General features: G+C 44.9%; 2 protein-coding genes across 5 annotated transcripts; both read left to right on the forward strand.

The window, feature by feature from the left end:
* Window positions 1-236: 236 nt before the first annotated feature.
* Window positions 237-3,760, forward strand: CHCHD1 (coiled-coil-helix-coiled-coil-helix domain containing 1). Its single transcript, XM_027720001.2, has 3 exons — window positions 237-402; window positions 856-974; window positions 1,628-3,760. The coding sequence occupies exons 1-3, from the start codon at window positions 261-263 to the stop codon at window positions 1,736-1,738; spliced, it is 372 nt and encodes a 123-aa protein (XP_027575802.1). The 5' UTR covers window positions 237-260; the 3' UTR covers window positions 1,739-3,760.
* Window positions 2,728-25,829, forward strand: LOC113987351 (neurotrypsin-like). Of its 4 annotated transcripts, XM_039391441.1 has the most exons (17): window positions 2,728-2,796; window positions 4,932-5,187; window positions 6,261-6,554; window positions 8,637-8,682; window positions 10,074-10,310; window positions 11,626-11,753; window positions 12,475-12,650; window positions 13,155-13,302; window positions 14,142-14,320; window positions 14,733-14,874; window positions 15,410-15,612; window positions 16,585-16,726; window positions 16,978-17,183; window positions 17,742-17,820; window positions 18,068-18,190; window positions 18,717-18,997; window positions 20,493-25,829. In XM_039391441.1, exons 3-17 carry the CDS (start codon window positions 6,445-6,447, stop codon window positions 20,801-20,803), a joined length of 2,511 nt encoding a protein of 836 aa, XP_039247375.1. In that variant the 5' UTR covers window positions 2,728-2,796; window positions 4,932-5,187; window positions 6,261-6,444; the 3' UTR covers window positions 20,804-25,829. The 4 variants fall into 4 exon arrangements, with proteins under 4 accessions (XP_039247375.1, XP_039247377.1, XP_039247376.1 ...); XM_039391443.1 differs by lacking the exon at window positions 2,728-2,796 and having other exon boundaries at window positions 6,364-6,554; XM_039391442.1 differs by lacking the exons at window positions 2,728-2,796; window positions 4,932-5,187 and adding an exon at window positions 5,204-6,199 and having other exon boundaries at window positions 6,364-6,554.
* The last annotated feature ends 1,490 nt before the right edge of the window (window positions 25,830-27,319 follow it).

Here is a 27,319-nt window from a genome sequence, read left to right on the forward strand (position 1 = left end):
GTGTTTGCTCCTTCCTTTGTTAGGTTTGCCACAGAAAAAAGTTTTGGGGTGCAGACTGCTGCAGCTGTTACTGAGTGGTTCCGCCTAACGCGGAAACTGTGGGGAAGTTACTTAATTTTCATGGAATCCCCTTTGCGTGGATAAGCAGGACGGGGGTGGTAAATGGAGGTTGCACCGGGAAGGGGCGGGTTTCCCGTGCGGTGGGATGGCAGGGCCCGCCCCTCAGGGCGGCCGCGCAGGCGCCGCGGGCCGTGCGGGACATGGCGGGGCCCGTGTACCCCGCCTGGGTCACCCGCTGGGTGAGCGGCCAGTGGCGCCAGAGCAAGCGGCCCCCGGCCATCCGCCCGCCCCGCCCGCTGGCGCTCGCCGACAAGGTGGCGAACCGCAGGGAGCAGAGGGGAGGTGAGTTCCCGGGGAGTGGTGGCGGGGAAGGCGGGCCCGGCCCCCGCGGGGAGGGTCGTGCTGCTGACACCCGGTGTCCTGCGGGGCTGCAAGGGGGAGAGGCTGGTTTGGGCCATGGAATTAGTTCAGAGGCTCAGTGGAAAGGATGGTTTCCTCACACTGCAACCCAAAGTCTGCTTCTTGTGCTGTTCTGTATGTGAGCCACGCACATAAAACACTTTGTTGCAGCATAGCCCGTATCTTAAGAATTCAGTCAGATGTTGGATGGTTGCAGCGGGGCTAATCTTCGTGCTGGCGTCAACTCTGCCCAAAGCAAAGCTGAGATCTTTAGTGCTGCATTTTCTCACCTGCCTCGACTCCATCTTAAACTTCTCTGGAGATTTATGCACTGTGGAGGTTGTTAGAATAAAACCCTAAAGACCTGAGTCTTCTGGTTGTGTCCTTCCCTTCTAGAGGCGATGTGCATTACGGAGATGTCAGTAATGATGGCCTGCTGGAAGCAGAATGACTTCAACGACGCCGCTTGTGCCGAGGAGATCCGGGTGTTCTATGACTGTGTGGCAAAAGCAGAAGTAATTAAAGTCTCTTTTGTGTTCCTAAAGGCTAGTAGTAGGGAAGGTGGAAGCCCCCAGTCATTTTTTGTGTGCCAGCAGTAATAATGTTCTCTGAACAATTTGTTTGGTGGTGTAACTCATTTGAGCAATGAAGCTGGTGAAGGGTCTGGAGCACAAGTCCTATGAGGAGAGGTTGAGGGAGCTGAGGTTGCATGCAACATGTGGATTATATTGTAACTGGGGAGATGTGCAGTATAGGCAAGTTTCTGCAACTGCTGATTCATGCAGTCAGGAAATAGCTGATCCAATACCTGCGTTATCTAGACAGTGGGAGAGAGTGGTGAGTTAGGATTCCCAAATTCCGGTGTCATAAGTCTATAAATAGTTTTGTGATTGCAGGAGTGAGAATGGAGACAAGTTGGTAGAGAAATAACCAATGTTTTCAGTAACAAACAAACAGTTTTCAGGATATGTGAGGTAGTTATGGCAATTCTCAATTCTCTGAAAATTAGGAGCTCTTTTAGGCTGTTTCTGACTTTGAAGGCTGGACATCTTGAAAAATAAATTTCATATTGTTTGGAAATTAGATGTTTCTAATTATATAATATTATATATTAATATAATAATACTATATGATAAGCTAAGGGTTTGGGGGTTTTTTTGTCTTTCAGAAACAGCGCAGGAATCAAAACGAGGACGCTCTGTCATCCAGGGGAAACTTACCTTCAAGCAAAGTGAACAAGCTCCTGAGGAGGTTTCCTCAGATCAGACATTATCCATAATGTGCTTTACTAAGGGGACTGTGGATGAGCAATTAAAGTTGGAGTCTTTGGCAAAAAAGAGAAAAGTCAACTTGAGTGAGTGCTTGATGTCAAGTTGTATCTGTCAGCACTACTCTGTCGATCTTGACCCATCTTTTGATTCCAGAGTATCAGCTGATTTTGTTCATGAGATTCCTGGGTCTTGCAGTGTTAGGATTTCTGCAGTATGTTGTTCAGCTAGCCAGAACTAGCCTACTCGGGTCCTCACTGTTAAATAAAACCTTTTAGAAATGCATTTAAATGCATTTCCTAACAGTTTGGGGGTGACTTTTCCTAACATATAAGCTTTCTACCTAGCTTTGGAGCTGCTGTCGAGAAGTGCTCAGGTTCAAACACTAAGCCAGCTGAAAATTGGTAGTAATCTCATGGCTTGTACTTCTGCAGGAGTGGATACACAATTTGGTTCCTAATTCCTGCTGCTGTACAAAAAGGCTATAGAATGTGCAAAAAATCCCCAGCAAAGTACCTTGTTAATACACAGTACATTGGTAAGTATCAGATATAACTTTAACGTAGAAACTTATGATTTAGGCACTCTGATTTGCAGGTGGCACAGGTGTGGTGCCACATCAGTTTAATTATTTTGTCTGGACTATAATAAAATAATGCAAGACTGATGTTTGACTTGGGCAACTCATAATCTACAACAAAATGTTTCATTGTTTTTTGGTAAAAAAAAAACAAAAGAGGGAGAGAAAGTTCAAGCATGAACTGGTAACTGAAATCATGTAATGAATTATTAGTTTCTCTGTGGGTTTTTTTTTTCCACTACAGTACCACAAAACTTCAGGACCAGTACCTAATTGCTGAGAAAAATGCAGTGTCTTGGGAAACTACTGTTATAACCATTTATATCAGTAATTCTTTCAGGCATGTAGAAAAAGCAGAGGAAGAAGGGAGTCAGGCACACACAGACTGTGAGATTACCCACAGGTGACTGGAGAGTTGCTGGAGTTGGAGCCGACTTCTCTGGAGCCCCAGGCTGATGATACCTGGTTTATCCCATAAATTTTGGTCAGGTGAATGTTTCAAGTTATTGAAGAAATTTCCATTTAACTATAACTTACAGTGCCTCATGATTGGAGGGTACATGAACAGGGTAGCTTGTTCTGTTGTTGCTATTATGGCATAATTGGGTCTTTCAGAGAACTTGGGGTCAGTAAGAACATAATGTCCACATCTAAGTTTGGAAAACACTTTGGTTCTATGACATTCTGCATTTTCAGTTCAAAAGACACTGAAAGGAAATGCTGCTTCCTGGTACTTTGTTTCTGCTGTCTGCGATGAACTGTCTTATATAAGAGGCTGTAACAGAGAAGCCAATACCTTTTTATAGTTTTACTTCTGAAATTTTGCACAGCTCCCACTAATCTGAACAGCTATTTTTGGATCATACTGCTTCACAGTGAGCTTCACAAATTCAGTGAAGGGTTTGGGTTTCTGTCTGACCTTTTTATAGTTTTACTTCTGAAATTTTGCACAGCTCCCACTAATCTGAACAGCTATTTTTGGATCATACTGCTTCACAGTGAGCTTCACAAATTCAGTGAAGGGTTTGGGTTTCTGTCTGACCTTTTACATGTCTATCGTAATCTTGAAATTACTATGCTAAGGTTTTCCAGTCTTCATTTATTTAGAGGAAGAAAGAAGGAAACAGAATGCTTTTCAGGTGCACCCAGGTTTTACAGTGCTTCCTTTAAAAGTACTGTAGCAATTCTTTTGCCTCGGGATCCCTTGCTGTAACCAAAACCCCTCCAGTTACTGATTGTCCTTGGCAATTTCAGCTGCTGCCATGGTTTTGTATCTCACTGTTAAACTTCTAGTCGGTGTTTAAATGCATTCTGTGACATGCTCATATTGGAGATCACTCCACTAATAGTTCATGTGCGTAACTGTAGGGAATGACACTGTTCTTTCTGAGCTCCATGATGCTGTTGCTGGGGAATAAAACTGGGTTCTGGTGCTGAGCCCACTGGTTAAGAACATTGCTGCAGAGACCTGTATGTGATTGCGTGGTGGGGAAAGAATTAAACAAAAGCTGACTAGCTGTTCTACCCTCCTAAGTCGGATTTACAGGATTTAAGCAAATCTGCTGGAATTCCTTGATCTTATTCCTGTTCCTTACAGCTTGAGTATTATACCAGCTTTGGTACGATTGCTGTTAACTACCTCTCTTTTTAGGCTTTCACTGAAGATCTCTGTGGAGGAAGCATTAGTATTTCAGCTGGCCTTGATGAATAGTAGTCCTGCCAGTTCAGGAGAAATGGGTTGAATTCCAGAGAGCCAAGAACATTTTAGAAGATGGTACTTCTTGTTCCAAAATTCAATATAGAATAATCTGGAAAAATCAAAACAGAAAGACTCTGTAGGGAATCACAGGCTTATTTTAATAGAACTGTGCTTGTATCAGGGTGAGAAGGTGATTAGTGTTAAATAGTGGACTTAGATATTTACAACTACTTCAAATTTGCCCATACAAGGAAGTTGAGTATTTATTTTACCTTATCTGTAGATACATTACCGATCTAAACTGACAGTTACATTGGTATAATTTCCTTCTTTTTCTTCCTCTGCCTTGGAGAGGGCCATGTAGCCATGAGAAGCTTTTGAGAATCCTGAGATCCACGTCTCTCAAGAAAATGTCATTATATGTGCCAGAAAACCAGGGGAGTCTTGGCAAGAAGGAAGTAGTTCCAAAAGAAGACCCCCCACAGAGGAGACAACTGCAAACCCCACTATATCTGTCCACAGTTCATCATTCTTCCAAAAACTGAATACAGACTTAGACTCCTATTGCTTTCGGTGCACTGGCCTGTGTTTCCTTTAAAATTACTTTATCTAGGAAATTACTTTATCTAGGAAAACCTTGCTTTGAGAGGGAAGCAAATTAGAAGCTACTGTGAGAGAAATCCAATGGAGGCTTTTGCTAGAGATTTTGAGCCTGTGTGTCAGGGCTAAACAGTGAGTGTCTTATGGGAGGGAGTTCTGAAGGAGCATCAATAACTTCTACTGCTGATTAAGGAGCAAATTGCTCTGAATGCTAGTAGATTTTCTGTTTGTGTCTCCAGTATATCCTTTCCTTGTGTTTTCACTGGAGTAAGTGGTTTTAAATTCCAACACAGTCCTGTATTTTTATTTGTTCCTTTTTTACCAGTGCTGCCTGAGAGTTACAGCGTGATGTTGCATCTAAGCTATTTCCATCCTCTGTTGCCCTGATCGTCTGCCTCCCTCACTACGAGGATATAGGAGATTTGCTCCTAATTAACTGAGTGCAATTCTTGGCCAAATGCACTCCAGAAAGAGCTCCTTCCTACCACTCAGCAACTCCTATAAAAGATCCAGCAGGTAGTGAAATTTCCTTGCCTTTGATGACCGACTGAGGATGAGGCAACACAAAACTGCCAAGTGAAGTGAGTAATGGGCAATAAGTGAAGGAGGAAAAAAGGCTTTTTGTCGAGCCAATGGATTTTTAGCAGCCCATTCCTTGTTTTTATGCCGAAGACTTTGGAAGTGCTACTTAGCAGACTTGGCCAGCAGTGAGCTCAGTTCTTAAGGTGACCTTCATGTTTCATGCTAGAGAATACCAGGAGTTAATCCTTCCAAAATCAGAATATAAGTATAGGAAATGCACAGGGAACGTTTAAAAAAAATCTGAGATTGAACAGCTTCAAATGGGCCAATTCCCTTCTTAGATTTAATAGTGTTAAAAACTTGTAGCCTCCAACCCTAATTCAGATGAAAAAAGTAAGCTGAAAACACTACCCCCCCCCCCCCCATGGGATTGTTCATGGTAATACAATAATGATCAACCCTCTGGAAAGCATCCTACCCAATTGAGGGAAAATAAAGCCCAAGGTCAAGGAGAAGCTTGATGGAAAAGATCTCTGGAGGCAGTACCCATGGGGGCAAGATGCAGGCTGAAAATTGGGAGAAGGCTGTGCCACCTGTGGGTTTTCCATGGGGAGATCTGGAAGCTGGTTTTCTGGGTCCCATTTACCTGGGTTCAAGTATGAGGAGAGCTGACCTCGGGAAGCTGCAGGCAGGTAATCGAGGAGGCAGCGGTGGGGGGATAAAGTCCAGATTCCTTCCAAGAAGTCTAATCTCTGGCAAGTGTGCGCGCACACGCCGTTTCCTTCCCCAGTTGTTGCCGGGGGCTTTGCGGGAGGACACGGCCCCAGCTCCTCGCCGTGCTGCAGCCTCTGTGCCGCGGGGAGAGGAGGGAGAGGCAGCTGCGGGAAGGAGGCATTGCAGGAGAGGAGCGGGCGGCGGCCCGGGCGCTGGGGAGGCGGAGGCTGGCGCTGGGAGAAGCGCGTACCTGGAGCACGGGGGAGGCTGGGCAGAGGAGGGGACAGCGGGGAGCGGAGCGGGCTGAGGGTGCGCCCCACCGCCTGCGCTCCCTCCTCCCGCTTTCAGATGCGCTAGGTAAATTCTGGGGCGTGCTGTCCTCCCTTATTTCTCTCCCATCTTTTCCCCCTTCCTGAAGAGAAGACTCAAGGAGAAGAGATGGGGAAAGGAAAGGGAAAGTGAAATTCTAAGATGCTGCTGGGAACTTTGATCCCTTCCCTTATATCGCCTTCCCTGCGTAGAAATGGAAAAGGCATCCTGCTGCCCCCGGTGCGGAGTGGCTAGCGTGGGAAAGCAGAGCCCGGCAGCTGAACGAGAATGTGATGCTTGAGGAACCTTCTGCCCACTTTTTACAGGAGGGATGGAGATCTCCAAAATACTCGGGCTCCTGGTGGAGCTCTCGAGTCTGCTATCTTGTCTCAGATGTGTGGAGGTAAGAAGTGGTTATTTTTCTATCTGCTTGTAAGAAGTCACATGTCTCTTTTAATATCCTCACTGTAAGTGGATCTTGTTATTACCGGAATATGTTTTCTGGAGCATCTAGGCAGCTGTGGTCTCTGGGAAGGGCTGGGGGTTTGGGGATGGATTTGTTTCACTGAGCATATGAAATTCAGAAAAAGAAACAAAGCAGGAAAGCAGGATGCACAAGGGCTTGCAGATGCTTTGGCTTGGGTTTCCTATGTTTCTCAGGCTCTGCAGTGACCCTGGTAGGAGAGATCCTTTGTTTCTGTTCTTTGCTGATTGCCCCTCTTGCTGTTGTGGACAGATGATTTATAGCCACACGACCTGGGGCAATGCCTGCAGCACAGACTGTTTGCACTTAATTTTGTTGGTAGTGATGGTCAGAGTTGGGATGTTTTGGAAGCTGCTACAGGAACTGGCAGCAACTAATATTTCACTAGAAGAGAAATGTATTACTTGGACTGCAGTGCTTTTGTTTATGGTCTGGCTCCAAAAAGAGTGGGTTCAGACTCTCATATATACCCTGTTATTAGTCTGACCCATCCCTCTATCACCTGCAGGTTTACTTGTGTGTGCAGGTGTACATTGAAAACTAGGAGCTGAGGGACCTGCTTTGTGGCTCAGTCACCCGTTTGGTGCAATCACAAAAGTGCAGCTTAGCTCACTTTCCTCTCTCTGCAAAGAACTTTGAGATCCTCAAACTTTCTCTGCAAAGAACTTTGAGTCCTTCAGTATTGTTGCTTCACAAACCATTATGTGGCCTTGCAGCAGTCTGATACATGCAGGTAGATGGATTTTTGGCTGAAAAGCATTTTTCAGTTAAGTGCTGATTTATCTGTGCATCCCCTTGTGCATAAGCACCTGAGACCTGATCTGCTGTTTCTGAACCATGTCAGGAATTTATCCTCCAAATGCAGTATCACATTCTGGCTGCTGGAGGGTGATGCTGGAGCTTGGCCATGGTTGTCAACATCTGCTGGACGATATTCATAAACTTGATTTGAAAATGTCATCTAACATGAGTAGGTGTTGTTTGTGTCAGGTTTCTGTGGGAATTACCTCTGCTTATTCCAGAAGTGGATTTGGTTTCATTCCAAATTTGAGAGAGGCAAAATTACTGCATTTTGAAGAAAACCACAATTGTTACCAATAGCTAGTATTCTTTAGCTGCACACTTCTGCTCTGTGAATTACAAGTCTTTGTTCATATAAAAGTATTAGAAATGTTCATTAAAAATACTTAGAAACTAATTAAACTACAAGGAGCTAGCAGAAACACGTACAGTTTCTTCTTTTCACTCTGGGTCTGTGAAGATCTTGCATTTGCTTGCACACCTTGTAGTGGTGTTGAGTTGAGATCCCTATCTCTCAGCCAAAAGTGAAGTTATAACCACAAAAAACACTGCCAATAAGAGGAAATGTAGTTTTGAGTCCAGACAGGATGCTAGAATTTTGAGAACTTTGTTTCATATTTTTTGCTTTTAGGTATTTAACCCTATTTGGATAATACCATAAGCCATATCATATTTTCAAGTATTAAAAAAAAAATCCTCAAAAAGCCTTGTTGGATTTTCTTCTTTAGATGTTTCCGGCTTTGTACATAGATGTTTATTACCATTTTAACAGGTATCCTGGGGGCATCATCCTATCATGGTATAGATATATCTCTGCTACTGTGGCCATCGATGACTTATCCTGTAAATGGAGAGAGAATGAGTGGTTATTCATTATTTTTCTTACTGATAATAATGATTTTCTTCTAGCTTTCCTTTCCATAGGCATCTCAGACTTCCAAGTCTACTGGAAAAAAAACAAACAGAGCCCTGTAAGGTAGTGCTAGAGTAAATCTCTGCAGGCCAGTAATTATTCATTTTGCTGTTAGTGGACAGAGCTATGATTAGATTTGAAGAGGAGCAATGGAGAAAGCAAGGAAGAGACCGGTTACTAGGGTGTGTTTGCCTAAAGCTGCAAAAAGCTGAGCTGCTTTTAGGACATGCTCATGTTTATTTCATCGGATAATCATCTCTCTGCTTTTGCTCTGCTTCTTTTCCCAGGCTTTCCTGGGATCCCAGCCCAACCAAAACCATTTGCAGAGTGCAGGTAAGAACAAGAAGTTATTAATTCAGTCATTGGGCAGATTCTTTCCTGCAGTGGTGATCTGAGACCATAGGCATGATGAACCACTACTTGGCCTTCTTCCTTTTTTTCCATCACTTCTTCAATCTTTTCTGTTGCCTCAATGTCTGTTTATCTCTTTCACCAACATGGTCAGACCACTTTTGTGTCTTCGTGTCTAATGCTCTTGCAGTTCCCTGCTCCTCCCACATATTCTTTTCTTTTCATCTGTTTCTCTGAAGGCCTTGGTCTTTTTTGCATATTCACCTTTCCTCTGCTCTAATAACTACTGAATTCTCATACACCCCCCTCTGAGGGGCCCAGCTGACGCCAAGCATACGGTGTGTTTTCCAGACACCTACCTGCTACTGCTTCTCATTTTGTACCTTGCATTTAACCTTCAGCTGTCGCTTCCCCCCTCTTCTTATTGTGCTTGGCAGTGGCTAGGAGGCAAATGACATGATGCGAAGTTTCTTTCTACCCTTACTCTTTGCCCCACGTGTCCTTACTGCAGAAGGGTTTTCTGAAAGGGTTATCTTCTTTTTGTTTATTCAGTGAATAGAGCTGTAACTGTTGTCCCTTTCTCAGTCTACTCTTCCCTTGTTATGGGCTGTAAAAAGTCCACCCTCACGCAGAACCCGGGTCTGTTTTCCCTCTTTTAATTTCAGGGTAATGAATGGAGAGATTTCTTCTTTTGTTAAAGAGCATATTAAATTAATTATTTGGTATTTTTACATTAGATATTTCACATGGCCACTGGAACATTGGCACCTACACTTTCCCCCCAGAATAAGTTCTCTTTCCCTTCCTATACATTGGCCAAGTTCAGATAAGCCAGTTTGTGATACTGATGTGTGTAGGGAACATATATAAAATGAAATACAATGGCATTTCCCACCGCCCTGCTTTATAGAATGAAATTATAGCTAATTTTAAACTCTTCTCATTTTCACTCAATTTGGACAGGCAATTAATGTTCTAGAGAGCCTAGGATCAAATTTGAGAGTATCTTATTCAGGTAAGTGGGGAAGGAAGTGGTGGAGTGTACGACACTCAAGTGGTGCTCCGAAATGAGTACATGTATTGGATGTACAGTAATGGGAACCAGTTCAAATTGTCCATGTTTGGGCCCAGATTTAACACTTTTCAAAGGTCTGTCTGAGTAGTTCTTTACTTCAGATCAAATTGTGGTTTAGATAGTGAGTATTATAAACATTCTTTGAGCAGTTGCCTTGAAGAGTGATAGAACTGAAATCAAGCTATGAATGGAGACTGCAGACACAGGAGGTGTTTCAGATAACCAGCTGGTACCCCCCACACTGAACTTCAGTGTGTGGTGTCTTAGGTGATGCTAACAGCTCCCTTCCTGTGTGCAGCATCCAGCGGGTGTGCTGTCGGACCCCTGGGCTATTACAATGGCTCGCTGGCGGTCACTGAGGCCGGGGCAGAGTGCCTCAACTGGGCAGAGTTCCCCGATTATGTCCAGCAGTACCCAGACCGTGGCCTGGGGGACCACAACCACTGCAGGAACCCAGATGGGGGAACGACACCCTGGTGCTTCTACCGGCTCTCGTCAGGGGCCATCGGCTGGTCCAACTGTGACTGTAACCAAGGTAAGGGCTGTGAGTCTCTGCCAGTGGCCAGGCAGCGCTGCTCAGGGGCTCAGGCCAGAAATGTGTGCTGCACAGACTTGCAAGTGGCAGGTGGAACACCCTGTGAAAGAAGCACAGTACAGTAACTGTTCCGAATTGTTGAAATAATTAGTACTAGAGGCCAGCCCGTGTGGGAGAAGAACGTCTGTATATAGTAGGGGGTGGATTTAAGCTGCTGTAGCTGTAATGCCTTGTATAGATGTTTTATTCTCATACAAGGAGACTTTTTTTTTTTCCTGCTAACTTATGCCGCTTTGAAAACAGTTTAAGTTATGTGGAAAACAACCCACTCCTGCTCCTTAAGTATCCGTATCAGAGCATTCCTCATGTAAGCGTAGCAGTTCAAATATAACAAGAAAAAATCTGTGGGTAGGTTTGTAAATCTTCTGTAGCAAGGTAGGTCATAGGCTTGTGTTAAATTTCCTCAGTGCTGACACAAGGACTGCTGCTTACTTTGAGGCAAGCAAGAGAGCTGAGCTCTTTTAATGCACTGGCTGCCATGCAGCATTCTGGAAAATGTCCTCACGTTTTCTGACCTTCCTTGCCTTTCCTACATTTTGCAGAACAGTTGAAGCCCCAGTTTAATAAATGAATTGACAAAGTCTTTTCCCTTGCCAGTGGATGTGCTTTGAAAGATGGCTTCGTTAAAGGGAAGGATTCAAGTGTAGTGGTGCTGTGTGCCTGTACTGAGGTACTACAGGCAGAAGGTGTGTCCTTCTCCAAGTACATAACTGAGCAAGGAGATGTGCTGTCTAAACAGTGGCAGATATTTGTGGTGAAGGCATTTACACTGGCACTTGCTTTTCTTAGAGAAATTAAAGAGGATTCAGGTGCTGTTACTGAACATCTTGCTCTAGCAACCATGACTCATACAGGTGAAGTGGTTGACAGAAATAGATCAGTGGAGTGTCAGAAGCAATTAGAGAGCCTGTCATTTCCATACACTTTTTCAAGGTAGCATGTAAAATCACCCCCATTTTGCAGAAGGAGAATCCAGGAGCTGTGGCAGAAGCCAAGTTTCCTTCTGATATTACCATGGCTTTGAAAAGAACCATAGCACCAGCCATGCTCCTGAACAGCCATTGCTGGAACTGGGAGGCTGCCACATCCCACACTCGTTCATACAAGTCACTTTAGTGCCAGCACAAGCAAAACAAAGATGAGAGCAGCCAAGTGCAGTTCAGCACAACTACATGCAAGTCCAAGACTTGCTGGTCTGAAACTTCCATCAGCAGATAGCAGCTGGGTTTTTCGTTTTTTTTTTTTATCTCTTTTGGAAGGTGCTGTGCGGTTGGCTGAAGACAGTAGTGTGGAGCTGTACTTCAGTGGACTCTGGGGTACCATCTGTGCTGACCACTGGACTGACTGGGATGCCAGTGTTGTCTGCAGGCAACTAGGTCTCAGGTAGGAACCTCAGTCTGGTTGCAAGAGTTACATGCTCGTGTGGCTTTTGAAAGAAAAGCATCTGTGGTTACAGTCCTTGCAGCACAGTGTGTTGGCTGGGGGAAAGGAGTTTGTTTTGTGGTCCAGTTTTCCACTTTACAGGGTCCTTTCCTACTGTTTTCTTTCTGTGGCTATGCCCAACCCAATCAGCATTTGCAAGAATTTTTTAAAACAATATTTTCTGCTTCATACTCCAGACTGTGATGAGTAAGCTGTGAGATTGCATCCCCTTTTTACTATCACCAGCTGCACTTACAGTAGTGATCTAATAGAAATTTTAAGAGTATGAACCCTCTTTGGGTACCTGCGATTTGGACGTTCAAACTTCCAAAAAGCAAGGAGATAAGGTCCACATAGAAGGAAGAAGGTGAATCAGATATTTGGATGTTTGAGTCTATTGATGGGTTTGTTCATTGCTCTCAAATGAGGGTGCCATTTCTGTCTGCACCAACTCCTCTGCAGTAAGTAGGCACACAAAAGGGTTAGGTGGTGGGAAGTGCTTTGTTCTTGCTTGTGCTTTCCCATTAGACTGTAAGTGACCACTCCTTTATGCCCTTCCAATCAACTGGGCACACTGGGAAGTGAGATGGCACAACTAGACTGGAGAGTCACAACACTGAGGGAAGTTGTAAGTCAAGCTGTGCTACAGCATTTCATTGCCCTGTTGCATTCTCTGTACCAGTGAGATCGGCACAGCTGGGAAGAAAAGTCATCCTGGACCATGGCCTGTTCCCCTGCACCTACAGTCAGCAAACTGCCATGGGGATGAGAAAGCTCTGCTGCAGTGTGGCTATCAGGAAGCTGTGTCAGGAGCTTGTAAACAGGGGAGTGCCACGGTAACTTGTGTTCCTCCAGAAGGTAAATATCCAGGGGAGGTTTGCTCCCTGGTTCTTCCATCAGTGTTGCTGATAAGATGTAAAGTCTAAGGTCATGAAGCTATGGAGAGAAAATAATTGGAAAATGTTCTTCTTTTACTTGCTATGTAGGTGGTTTTCTTCCTTCCACTGGAAAATTATCTATCCCTTCCCAATCCCAAATACTCAGAATGGGTATATGTCTACAGTCACTGAGAGATGACTGTTGTGTATGACCACATCCCCTTTTTATCAAGCCAGGTTTTTGTCTGCAGGCAGCAAACTCCCAGTCACCACAGCAGCCTGTTAGAGCCATCCCTGGAGCAGCAGTACCCCATACTGTGGGCTGCAGTCACGGGAGCTTATGGGGGGTCTAGGGAGGCGGGTATGGTAAGAGAGCATCCCAAGAGCTCCTGTGGCCAGTGAGTGGTTCTACACCCTGAACTGCTGGATGTGTGTTGTCTCTGTCTTGTTCTGTTGTGCTCTCTTTCCCTTTCTTGAAGCACAGGTGTAGGTGCCCCACTGCGTATTGTTGGGGGGAAGGAGAGCTTTGAAGGGCGAGTGGAGGTTTACCACGATGGCAAGTGGGGCACCATCTGTGACGACCAGTGGGACGACCGGGATGCTGAAGTAGTCTGTAGACAGCTGGGACTCAGGTAATTTCCCTGCTGCATGTCATGGAGTAGCAATAGAATTAAGCAGAATGAAGAACATGAGAGCGTGTCCGTTCATTGTATGACCAACCCTTTCTATTGGAGATACAGAGAAACTCTGGGAAAGATAATTCTAGACTGATCATCCTATAAAGGGATTTTGTACTTCATTCCGGTCAGTTTTATGGACATATACTGTGAAAAAAAAAGTTGGTGCATTCCTGTCTAAGGATTGTTTGTGTTGACCCCTGTTCATTATTTTGGCAGACCTATCCTAATGCAAATCTTGTTGGCCTCAGTGATAACTTGTCATGGTGATTTCCATATGTGGACTGCAGTTGCTTACTTGGTTAAGTTTAAACACCTTCAGTTTCACTGACTGCCCTTATCCTCTTCAGTCGGGAAAGCAGGAGAGAGCACCTCATTCTTCTGCGTGCCCTTCCGAGCTTGGGAGCTGTTGTATCCTGAGCATTCTTGAAAATCGCATCGGTACAGGATTATTTAAAATAGATGATTCAAGTTTGAGACCCCTCAAACTTCGGGAGTTTCACCTGTTACTGAGATTGTAAATGAGACTAATATTACATCATTTTCCTCAGAACTCTCCATGTGTCTGAACCGTTCATGTTGCAGGCACATTTTTGTTATTTGTTGGAAGGGCTTGTTACAAACTTTCCAATAACATATTTCTGTTAACAGATGGCAACTCCACTGTGTCAGGAACACGGGTGGTCTATGGGAGGACAGTGACCTAGCACAGGAGAGTCCCTGTGCAAGGCAGAATCTGAGGGCACAAGACTGTGACCTTCCTTACTGAGCATATGTGTTTGTGATGTTTGCAGTGGGACCCCAAAAGCCTTGTCATGGGCTCACTATGGGCAGGGATCTGGCCCAATCCTGCTGGATGAAGTGCAGTGCTCAGGCAATGAACTCTCACTTGACCAGTGCAAGAAGAGTGACTGGGGACAGCAAAACTGTGACCACATTGAAGACGCTGGGGTCTCCTGTGACCCTTTCACAGGTACAGATCTACAGCTCTGCCAGTCAGATGTGGTCGGTCGTACCCCCATATTGCGGGGCTGGCTCAGCAGGTAACCCTCTCATTCAGGGTTCTGCAGAGCTTCTATGTATGGCTCCCACAAGGGCTGCCAGATGTGGAGGCAGAGAGCAGCAGCAAATAGGAATGGACCAGAGGCAGACTTTGGGGTGTTCCCATTATTTTGTTCGACTGGTATGGAAAAGCTGAGGTGAATCCTTCCCTGACAGATGGGCATGTTCATGAACAATGAACATTTGTTTTTTTGAGTACCCAAAGATACCTGTGTCTTTGGTTTCTTTTGGTCATGAGCTGCACAGAGACTTAGCAATGGTGCACAGGCTGTTTCTTTTCCCCTCTGCAGAGTGCTGACCTTTCCTTCTCTTCCCCCTTGCAGAGGGCACTGTCAGGCTGGCTGGTGGCCGCAGCCCCAGCGAAGGCAGGGTAGAAGTTTATTACAATGGAGACTGGGGCACAGTTTGTGATGATGGCTGGACAGACCTTGGTGCCCAGGTGGTCTGCAGGCAGCTGGGCTTCAGGTAGGACTGAGAGCGTGTGTAGTGTCTGTGCTTCCTAATTTCAAGGTTTAGATTCCATCACCCTTCACTGGGATAGGCTGGACCTTAATCCTTCAATGCTGTCTTTACTAGAAGGTTCATTACCATTATACAGCTTTCTGCATTTCAATTCCAGGTAGCTGGTTCCTATAAAAAGAAGTAGAATTATTTAAATATTGATATTTTTGATGCCTTCTCTGCTAGCCCCTCCCCAAATTGATGTACCTGCTGTCATGTCTGCAAAGCAGCCTCTGCTGGCCCTCTGTACTATGACTGTGCCTTTGATCAGACATTAGAAAATGGACTGGTCTGAGCAGGCCTCCCTGAAAACTGAAGCTGGTGAGAGGTGAAGGTGCTTGGTTGCCATTTTGTGTGTTGCTGAGGGGTTCAGGTCAGGAGGCTCCAATATCATAGTTAAGCTCTGCAGGGGAGTTTCTGTTTGGGTCTGAGCTTGAGTCCCTCTGTGGCATTTAGAGTTTTAATGAATTTTGTGTTGTGTTCTGTTTCCTTCCTCTAGTGGTCCTGCTGCCCTGGCCTCTGAAGGGGACTATGCTGCTGGCCAAGGCTTTATCTTACTGGATGATGTGGCATGTGTGGGGACAGAGCTGTCCCTCCTGGACTGTCCCCACAGCAACTGGGGACAGCATGACTGCTCACATGCTGAAGATCTGGGAGTCCGTTGTTCCCCAGAAAGCAACACAGTCATGGATGGCAGCCTGGGTAACTCACCTTGCTCTTGCCCTGGAGGGTGGGAAAGTGTCTGTTCCCTTGGAGGCTCTGGCAGATGTGGGAGTTTTCCCTGTGCTGTTTCAATGAGGGGTCTGCTTTCTGAGGAGGAATGAGCCCTGGCTGTCTTGGGGCAGGGCCATAGAGCTATGGCTCCACCAGATCTACAGCCAGACCAACAGATAAATGGAAACTGGAGAGAGTTGTGTTGGCAGCCTATGAAACAATCCTGAGGGGCTGAGGGGCAGTGGATGCCTTTGTATGCAGGGACCCCTTCTTCAAGAGACTCCTTTAACTAGACCCTTTAGGAAACTGGTGTAGTTACAGTAGTGTCACACCTTGTCAAGACAAGAGGACTTTGGATGCAAGAGGCTGTGTTGTGAAAATTTGCACGTCCTTGTGTGGATGGCACACTTTTAATTCAAATTATGAGGGTATTTCAAGTTAGCATAATGTCCTCATTTATATAATGCCCGATACTCTCCCTTTTCTTTACTATGGGAGACTTTCTAGTTTGTCAGACATTTGTTATTGAAATAGTTGACATCCAACATTTTTGTTTTTCCTGGGTGTAGAACTCTTCTCTTGCTTAGAGTACTGTAATAGTTTTATAATTTAATAGATTTCTTTCCCGGGCATGTTTAAGCTTGTCTACTCTTGGCTCAGGAGTTAATAACTTTCCTTCTGTTCTTGTTCTCCTCTTTACTCAGCTTTCAGAATATGATCCACTGATGATTTCCAGTATGTATTAAATAAATTATTATGTATGTAGTCTTCTGATTCAGCACAGAGGTAAAATGTCTTCATATAGACATACTTCTTTATTCTTTTTCTTTTTTTTTTCTAATCTTTTTGTTTTAAGCTTACTGATGTGTGGGATTCATCTTTTTCTGTAGAACCCAAGTTTTGGACACCTGACACTTCTGGTGGTTTTGCTTGCAGCAACCCATGTGTTTTTTCCTTCAGGGCCTCCCGTACGGCTGGTGGATGGAGAAAGCACCAAGGAGGGACGAGTTGAGGTGTTACTGAATGGGCAGTGGGGCAGTGTCTGTGATGATGACTGGACAGACAGAGATGCCACAGTGGTTTGCAGGCAGCTGGGGTTCAGGTAAGAGCTGTGGTACGTGCATCCTACAGATAGAAACAGCTCTCAGGGGGAGCACTTCTTTCTGGACTTGTTTCTCAGGGCTTAGTTTCTTAGTTTTGGCATATGCATGAGGGAGTAGGGTCCTGTTCTCACTGTACTACTGCCTGTGTGCGCAGTGACACATAAGTATTATTCCTCTTAAAGTGTGCTGGTGCCTCAGGTTCACTTGCCTCCTGCTTACTGCAGATTAGCCACCCTCTCTCTAATTGCAGTGGTACCGCAAAAGCCAGAGCAATGGCTTATTTTGGTGAAGGCCGTGGGCCCATCCATCTGGACAACATAGAATGCAGTGGCACGGAGCACACCCTGGGGCAGTGTGCCAGGTCTGACACCACGATTCACAGCTGCTGGCACAGTGAGGATGCTGGTGTGATCTGTGACTACATGGAAGAGAAGGTCCAAGATATCAGAAGAACAGGTGACATGCCCATTTCTTCTATGCAAGAACCTGGTGCTCCACTTGTAGGATCTCTGCATGTTTTTATGATTTTTCCCTGTCATTCTTGTCTCTGGCTGAAACTGCACCTACAAAATAAGCATATCCTGTCCTGCATCTCCTACTTTTTCCTTGTTTTCATTGTCTCTTCTTGGGAGCACAGGGTGCTCCAGACTAGTCTGAGGAGCTCCACCCATGTCAGGCCTTTGAGCCTGCAGAACTTCCCCACAGCAAAGTACCCTTCCTTAGAACCCTGCAACCATGAGCAAGCTTTGATATTTAGAGGACTGACGATATATGTGTAGGTCTAGGTCCCATTCTTGGCATAAGACCATAGAGACTGCAGGTAAGCACCTCCACTGAAACTGCAGAAATCTATGAGACCAAATCTTCAATGAATTCCACATGCACAACACAGTGCAGTCGATTACCTTGAGGTTTAATGCCCTTGGGGAAGGTGAATGGTGTTTGGCTCTGTGACAGCAATGCTGATACTTAAGCTGAAGGTCCCTACACAACTGCTCTAACTTCACTGTGCAGGTCCAGAGTCCGGTGTGTGTGGGATGCGCCTTCTCCACCGTCGCAAGAAAAGGATCATAGGTGGAAACAAGTCTCCCAGGTACTACCCTGTGATTGTTGGGAGAGCCAGACTGATTCTGGCTTTCTGTCAGGCTCTGGAAATTGCCTGGCAAATGTTGAGTACGTTGATGCGTTTTCACTGGTGATTTTTGAACTTGATTTGAACCAGTGGGCTTATCTAGGGAAGAATGCACACCAGCTGAGCCCAGATGGGGCAGAGTGGATGGGAAGAAAGGAAAACGGCTCCCATGTGTGTGACATCTGTTATTTCTCTGTTTCTCCTTCAGAGGCGGTTGGCCATGGCAGGCCTCACTTCGGCTGAAGGGTTTTCGTCGAGATACTCGTCTGCTGTGTGGGGCAACAGTGATCAGCAGCTGCTGGGTGGTGACTGCAGCCCACTGCTTCAAAAGGTGTGTTTGGGAGTGGGGAGCCCCGAGGGATACTCAGTGATGAACAAGATAACCTCATATGAGTTTATCCTCCCAGCCCAGTGGAACCACATGAGCAGAGTTTATAAACCAAGACCTTCAGGTTATGATCTGTGTGATCTTGGAGTACTTGTGGGGATGACTCAACATTGACTTGCTTTATCCTTCACTGCTTACACCTGGCCTTTTAGCTCTGAGGCTTTACAGCTTAAAGGGAACCAGCATTTTGCCATTCTTAAGTGCTTTAAAGAACTGTGAACAGATCAGTTCACAACCCTGTTGTAACTATTATAGCCATCTTAATAGGAAAAAAATCCTGTGCATGGTAGATGGTGACTGGGGACACCCATTGACTGCAACAGCTGGCATGATCAGATCTGCTAAAGAAGTCCCACGGTCCTGCAGCTGGCACTGATTTATCAGTGTGGTGTGAGGAGGTGGTTCAGTCTCATAGCAACTGAGACTTGTTTCCCTCTTAGTAGGAGATCCTGAGTCTCTTTTTCTCCAGGTTCGGTGTTGATGTGCGGCGCTACCTGCTGCGGGTGGGCGATTACCACACAGGCGTGAAGGATGAGTTTGAGAGGGAGCTGCCCGTGGAGCGGATTGTCCTGCACAGGAACTACTGGGCAGGCAGCAATGACAATGACATAGCCCTGGTCCGGGTGAGGGGCAGAGAAGGGCACTGTCTGTCCTTCAATCGCCATGTTCTGCCCGTCTGCCTGCCCGACAGGAAAGAGAGGTCTGACATCAACAGGCAAGCCTGTATCATCTCCGGCTGGGGAGACACAGGTGAGTGGCGGTGCTTTGAGGGGCAAGAAAGGTGGAGGAGTCTGGGTTCAGAAGCCTATACGGGCCATTGATTTATATCAGCTCAAGGCTGTGTTCTCACTGCTTCCATTGTCTGTGCCAGTGTGTGATGTTTAGGAGTGGGAAGGTGAGGTGGTTTTTGTGCCATTGTGTCGTCTTCTGATTTTGAGGCTTCTCAAGTCTGCTCGTGGTGGAAGCTTTGGTTTCCATAACATCGCTCTGAAGCAGAGACCAATGCTGCTGTCTGGCCACAGTCCTCTCTTTCTTCCCATTTCTGCACATGTTTTTGTCTACAGCAGACCCCTTAGGGAGCCTGTGCAGAGCAGCTATACCAAGCCTGTGGGAAGCCCTCATGTTTCCCTGATCTCCTGCCTTCTTCATGATACTGTAGTAGTGAAGTGGGGCTTGGAAGTGAGGTGGAAGGAATCTCTCTCAAACTCAACCTCCCTCAATATTGCTGCAGGGACAGATGAGCTCTGAGGCTGGTTTCTGCACTGGATTCAAAACAGCTTGTACCTGTCCACTGAGCACATTGCTATGAAGCTTCCTAGGTTAAAGAGAGCTGGGACGCCTTTCTGGGGCTGCTATGACTGGAGCAAAGCCATATGTTTATCAAGACTTGCTGTCAAAAGCCCCAGGAGCTTGTCTGTTGACTTTGGACTTGCCCATCCTTACCAGCTTTTTCTCTAGCTATTACCCCAACTGTTTAACTGCAAGTACACATTTGCCTTTGGAGTCAGTTGTGCCAGTTGCACATGTCACTTCAGGGTGTCTGGCGAGGATCAAGGAGCAACTTAGCCATGTAACTAACTTAAGCTGTGCTAGGGCTTAGTGGCTAGAATCCCTCCCACGCACAACACCCAGCTTTCCAAGACAGGAGCAGTTACCTACTACCTTGTGAACTTACATAAACCTTGAGCACAGAAAGGTCATACTCTAATATAGCACATGAGCCTTATGTTCTGAGCAACCTTGGGGTAATAAAGAGATTTGATCAAATAGAGACAAATCTAGCCAAAGATGAAGTGAGCTCCTTTTGAATAATATTTGAATGCCTCTGAAACATCTTCTAAAACTTCTCTGAGGATTGAGCACTTAACAGTTATTACTGCATTTATTCACTTGAGAAAACACTGTCCTTGTTTTACTGAGGAGGAAGTGGAGGTTCTGAGAGGTGAAATAAATTGAATAAGGTTCAAGTTGCTTGTTGGCAGAACCAGGAGTAAGACTCATCCTTTGATCTAACCTTTTTCTCCAAACCTCTTCCCCATATCTTTGATCTTACAGCTCTTTTTTTGCGGTCTGGCTTGGCATCACTGTTTTCTGCAGTTCTGGTGGTTCAGAGATGCTGAGCTCAGCGTATTTCTGTGCTGCAGACTTGACATGAAGTGTACAGGTTTTTGTAGGGAGCACTGTTGCTCCAGGTTGCTGCTGTAGTCTGCACATGAATCAGTCTGGCTGGTCTGTTCTGTTCCAGGGAAGTCCTATTCAAGAACACTGCTGCAGGGGGTGGTGCCCCTTCTCCCACGGGAAGACTGTGAGGTCCGCTACGGGCAGAAGTTCACTAACCGCATGATTTGTGCCGGGAACCTCTCTGAAGATAAACGAGTGGACAGCTGTCAAGGGGACAGTGGAGGGCCACTCATGTGTCAGAGGTCAAATGGGCGCTGGATCATTTTGGGCATCACTTCCTGGGGGTATGGCTGTGGTCGGAAGGATTCACCCGGTGTGTACACAAAGGTCAGCAAATTTGTACCCTGGATCAAGAGAGTGACCAAGCTAAAATGAAAATGACTGGGCTCTAGGAACTTCAGCCTATGGTCCTTTAGCCCTGCAGCAGCAGAAGGCTGTGGCTTCTGGTTGTGACTGATGGAGATTTATTTTGTCATTGGACACTGGCAAAGGACTTTGATGTAGAACTGGAAGAAAACCAGTTATGACTGATGCTTTAAAGTCTTTGATTTCACTTTAGTCTGTAATCTGTAAGCAGAGAAAGCAGGTGCACACTGGTAACAATGATAAGTATACGTTGCCCTAAGTATCTGAGTCCTGTAATGCAGTGACACTTGTTCCTTTGCCCTGGCACACGGAAATAGTAGAAGCAGAGAGATACCTGCCACTGAAAATCTATTCCTGTTTGTATGTTTGGACAGTTGAAAAATGCTGCAAGGAGAGGTGAGATGCTTGGAAGATGGCACCGGGTGCTGGCATAGTGGAAATCTTCAGATATTTTTTCATAACAGCTCTCTTCAATTCCAGGAATCAGAAGATTTGAGCTGAGCTGGGGTTTTTTTCTTCCCTGTTATGTCTCTAGGGGGAACCTTTTCTCTTCTGGATAGTACGTCTGCTTCCATATGATCCCTTTCAAGTGTCTGCCCCTGCTAAGAGATGCTTGTCCTTTCTGCTGTAATCCTCTGTCACACATTTCTAGCTGCCAGATGCTATGGTTTTTTTGCTGCTATCTCACTATAGTGGTTTCTTTGTGTGTGTTTGTTTTCTTGCTTCCTTAAAGTAGCATCTCCTAGTCGTTGGTGTGGGAGTAAATCTTCATTTTTAAGAGACAGTAGGTTTCTTGCCCTTATGATTACTGTGAAGAACTTAAAAATACGACCTCAAGTGGCTGAATAGACATGTTATTTTTCTTTAAATCCAAATGTAATGTTAATCTCAAACATTCAGGTGTTGAATCATGATTTAACAGCACTGTGGGGACTTCCTCTTGGTAGCTTAATCACCACAGTTAGTAGCTGCCCTTTACTTGTGCTGTTAGTCTTTAATATCTCTGTGTTCACAGTTCTCCCATGAAACGTGGAATTACTCCTGGGGTATAGATACACCTCAAGCAAATTACTCACTCCTTGTGAAAAACAGTGTGCTGCAAAGCAGCTTTCTGCTTTCCTGAAGTGTGTCCTGTTCTTGAAACCTCTGGGCTATTCGTTCTTTTTTTCTCTTCTTTGCACTATTTCTCTTTTCATTCCTCTCATTGGGAGTAAACTGGCTTAACTCAAGGGTATGCAAGCACTGTCATCAAACTGTAGTTCTCAGCCTGAACAGAAATAATGCCGAGAAAAAGCAGGGATTATTGAATACTTCAATTTCTTCCTTCCGTCTCATCCAAACAAATGAACAGAGTTCCCTCTTATGCCTTAAGCAGTTTTTAAAGTTAATTTATTATTCTTGAGTAGGTAAAAAAATATAAAACTAGACAGAAGGGCTAAGTGCATTAACAGCTGTGCAGTGCACAGTGTCTTCTCACTGTGTATAGATAAGCCAGAGAGAAGACAGGTCTGCTCAGGAGCAGAAAGCTTTGATGTGTAACAAAGGACCCGAACGTGGAGTAATAATACAAGATGGGACACGTGGAACTTGTGCCAGATGTGCATGTTTTGGGTTTGCTCATGCACTGCAGGGTAGGCAATCACTGGGTCTGGCACTGACCTGCTGCCTGGAAGGTCTGCACTCAAGGCACTGGAGGTGTTCAGTATCTAGGCATTACAAAGGCAAGAACAGAGGGCAGAGCACAGCCTGTGGATTAGCCTTGTCATGTTACAGGGCATGTGGTGACAGAGTTCTAGAAATCACCTTGGATTCAATAAGTAGTGATTGCCTAAAGCTTTAATTTGTCTTCTGTAAAATAGCTGACCTGGCTGATTTTTGTGTGAGAATGCTAAACTAAACAGTTCCATTTACCCTCTCCAGGGGTTATAGAAAAGTTGGGTTACCAGTATTGGAATGGACTGTTTAAAGATCCTGCTTGGAAACTTTATTTTAACAAAGAATTGTAGAAATCTTTAAAACATGCAATGTCAGAACCCCTGCAAACTGGCCTTGGAGACAAACCTGATCTGTTTGTGCCTCTTCTCGAGGTCCAGAGTGTCTTCAGTGCAGCTTGTGCTGGTAACCCTGTCTGAAGTGCCAGGCTTGATCCCTTGGCAGTGCTGTGCCTGGCTCCACGCTGGCTGTGTTGTCCCATGGCTGCTGGCAGAGAGTCTCTAAGATGCAAACTGCAGACTGCTCCTTATCTCCCAGGAATTAAAATGGCAGGAGGACTGAAGGCAATTATGTCACAGCCCTCTGGTCTTGTAGGGGATTAAATGCCAAGTTCCACACTGGCAGCAACAGTACCTGTCTGGGAAATGTAGAGGGATTTGGCTTTTACCTTCAGCCTCCCCTGAGCCAGCATGGGCTCAGCAGCTCAGATGGAGTTTCTGTGCCTTGGGTGCTGTCACATTTCTAGTTTAACTTGGCTTGATCTTTTAGTTTATACCCATAACCCCAACAGGCATCGAAACACCAAAAGGACTGAAACTGTGAGGTTATTTCCCTAAGACTACTTAGCAGATGGCCATTCAGGAGTTACAATAAATTACCATGTAACACAAGTGAGACACAGGCCTTGCATTGTCTTCTGAAATTCCCATGTTCTAGTTCAAAATATTTCTTTCTCCCAGATCTTATCACTGTGAAAGCTTTGAGAATCCTTGTAATTAACATACCCTGAGTCCTGCATGAGCCGAGGAGAGAAGGAAGTATCCAATCTCCTTCCACTGCTTTTACACCCTACTGGTGCTGTAGATGAGCCTGCCAATACTCTCTTCCATTGTCCTGTTTCAGAGCACCACTAGTGCTCTTTGCTGTTTAACCTAGGACTGTGGTCCGAACTAAACTCCTGTGCCATGCCACTGAGGCTTACTGGATCTGCCTGGCTGGATGAGCAGCACTCAGCCACCATAGGACTGTATTTTGTAGTATTAGCAAGCAGCAGATGTTCCAAAAGGTAGTACGTGTGAGTTTGTACTGAACAAGTTTTAACAACCTTTCCTTTTGGAGAATTTTGTTCTTGACCCATTTAAATTAATTGCTTGCATTACTATTATTATTATTATTAAAAATTGAAGTACAAGTACTTGGTCCCGTAGGTGTTGTTAAAACACTATGCACTATCCTTTTTTAAGTCCTTTTTTTTCTAAGTATAAGAGTTTATATCCCTAACTTTTAAAAAACTAATGTAACCGGCCTTCCTCTTCCATATAAATGTTTAAATTTTTAATTTTGTGTTTAATCAAACTAAGCTCTCTGTCTCAATATTTTCTGGCAATGAAAACCAATGCAGTTTTATTCTCCATAGCACATAATTTCTTTTTATGGTTCCTGAATTTATTGCCTTTTGTTTTTATCGAATCTCATTTGTCCTTGTGTTCTCAGCCATGAGACAAAGTAAGGAGCCTGGTTTTATATTCTCTGTTGTTCATTACTCTAGAGATAGTTCTTTTTCTCAAACTGTGGCTTCTCTGTCTCTCTTCAACCCAAACTGTCTAGGTGTCTCATAACATGCTGAACTATCTTTCCACGTCTTCTCTTTCTGCTGGATCTTTAAACTTTGGTAACCAGAACTGAATGCAGTTTGCCAGGGGAGGCTGTGTCACCTGCTGATTATTTGAGTACAATTTTCTATAGTAGGCAATGCTGTAAGTGATTTTAGCGCTGTATGTCTGTATGCTGGAGCCAGCCTTAAACTTGCTAGTGCGATCTTTGCGGCAGCCTTGTTATAAAGGGATGAAAACCCACTGAGGTTAGTTCTCCCCGTGTCTCAGGCAGGTGCAGCAGTTGCACTGAGCCCACAGCAATTCCTGCAGGTATATCTGGGGACCTCTGGGCAGGGAGCACCTGCAGAGCTTTGCCTTGGCTGACAGAGTGGTAGGGCTGGTTCAGTCCACCTTTGCAGCATCACTCTGTTGGATAAGGCTAATGCAGATACACTGTTTCGAGGAGCTGAGAGCTCAGTCAGTGTTGCTGGTGGCTGCACTGTGCCATGTGGATGCTGTGAGACAGTTTCCCATAGCAGTGTGGCACATGCTGGTTATGTGAGAAAGGGAACATCACTATGACTGGCTAGGAGCATTGGCAGAAGGAGAAATGTGGTTGTGGTAGGGGCCTAATGAGCAGCTATTAGTGCTCCAGGTATCCCTCTTCGAGGGAAACCCCCAGTGCTACAAAGGCTAACCCAGTGCTGGTGTCATCCTGACCTGCAATGCCTGCACTGGTGACCATCCGTGCTTTGGCCATCTGAAGCTGGATAAAGATTTATCCTTTTGCTGTGGCTGAACACTGTTCTGATGATTTCTATTAATTATGTTTTATGTGGTAATTAATCAGGCAGCTGTTTATTAACCTGAACAGGACGTTGATTACCCTTGTAATCCTTGTACACTTGTAGCAGAGAATAACAGATCAGTTTTTCAAAGGCATTAGTGGAGGCATTGGTGAGGAACCAGGAATGTGGATATTTGCTGTCTCAGGGGTAAGAGACCTAGGTCTGCCTTTTGTCTGTCTTCCTTTTTTTCTGAAGCCAATATCCTGAAGTTTCTTCACCCCAAAAGAGCTGAAGTGATCCATCAACCACTTGAAGACAGATTTTTATGTGTATATTCAGCAATCAGTTGAAAGCTTTTGAGAGATGAACTGCACTGTGGTATTTAACACTATCCCGATAGACTTGCTGGGAGTTCCTTGCAGATGGAGGGACCAGAATCACCTCTGGTGGTAACCAACTGCTCCTGGTAGAATCAGGCACTGTGACCTGGACCAGTGCATGTCTCCTGGGCTCTATTTTTACTTGTTTGGGAAAATATTTAATTTTCCACATCAAGAAGAAAAACTCATTTGTGTAATAGCCCATTCAGTCCTATTAAAATCCCTTTCTACTGAACAGGGGCTGAGTACCTCTGAAATCAGTCAAGTGCCAAAACTGTCATGTCCCTTGGATCAACACCAATGGCTCACAAGGTATGCTAATAAATGGATTATACTGTGACTGTGTGGGGCTCTGTCTTATTTTTAATAAAGGAATCTGTTCCAAGGGCAGGTTTTAGGATTTTTTCAGCACTGAATTAAACTAATTAAATTTCTCTATTAATGTTATTTTTAGAGAAGCTTCAACATGCTAAAGCATGTTGCAAAGTCAGCATCATGTTAGCTGCCACTACAATGAAATGCAACAGTTCTTCAAAGGCCACATTTGAACAGGTAAGGAGCAGGTCAACATTGCACTTAACAGACTTTATTTAATATATCAGCTAATTTGTTGTTATAGGTGATCTTTCCGTACAAACTTGTTCAGTATGGCTTAGTCTCCCTTCAGTCTAGGATTCATGTGTCACCACTCTAAGAGCCAAAGCCAGCCTCTGGAAAAGTGGAAATGGGAGAAGGGAAATGCAGTCTGAATGAGCCATCGATTCAAGAACACTGTTGTACTCTACCTCGCCGCCCCACTGCTGAAACTTGAATTTCTGTACAAAAAGGCTTTTTTGAAACATAGTCCAGCTCCTTGCAAGGTGTGTCCTGACTTTCCCAAGTTATTAGAGTGAGACTGGGGCTTGGTGTAGCTGATGCCTGCAGACTCCAAGTATTATAGTGTGTAATTTTTTGCATGTACTGACTCCAGTCTGCTGTTGGGAACCGACATGCACTCACTGGAGATAGAACTGCTTGTGGTTAACACTTTCTTTGCTTCATGTCTGCCTTTGGGGTTTTCTAACCCACCTACATTTCCTCTCTTGCTTGTGCAAAACTGGGAAGCAGAGTGCAGGCATTTTAGTTGGCCTTCCATGTGTCAGTGGGCACTGGTCCATCACATCAGTTCTGCAGCGCTCTTCTGTAGTCACTGCCAGGGAAAGAAATAACCTTGAAGCTGAGCTGTGGTTAAGGTTACAAGTCTGTCAAATGTTGTTTTGTATTAAAGCATTTGGTTGCTGCCTTCATGTGGTAAAAAGGCTTGGGAGGAGTGTTTGGCATGAGTTTACTAATTTCAGATTAACAGCTGTAGGATAGTTTGGATTTTAAACTGAAATATGAATCAGGAGAAAACGGGGCTTTACTTCATTCTTTACTAGGATTGCTTCCATATTCTTTGGGAGACAGGAAAGAGGGCATTCAGGTATCACTGTTGATAATAAAAAATTCTCACTTGGGTACGATTTCCTCCTTCTAATGGAGGAAGACAGGATACTGCTCAAGCTGCCTTGCATTGCTGGGCTGGGTCCTGTGCCACTCTTAAACTGGCCTGTCTAGAAGGGGTACCTAGCTTTGTTAGGAGGTTTCTATGAAATTCTGTTCACACTGGAAAAGTGAAAGAGGAAGTAGAGCCAGCAAAATGGATTTTTAAGTATGTAGATGATCCAGTTGGAGTCATGTATTGTTTAGAAAAAACCTTGGAATTAAGATGTGCTAATGGAGGACAGGCATAGGACAGACAAATTCAAGCAAACTGGTGAAACATTCTGCCAGAAAGAAAACGTACCCTAC

The sequence above is a fragment of the Pipra filicauda genome, unplaced genomic scaffold (assembly GCF_003945595.2).
Source record: "Pipra filicauda isolate LSUMZ 115617 unplaced genomic scaffold, ASM394559v2 scaffold96_size2947999_pilon, whole genome shotgun sequence".
Lineage (NCBI taxonomy): Eukaryota > Metazoa > Chordata > Aves > Passeriformes > Pipridae > Pipra > Pipra filicauda.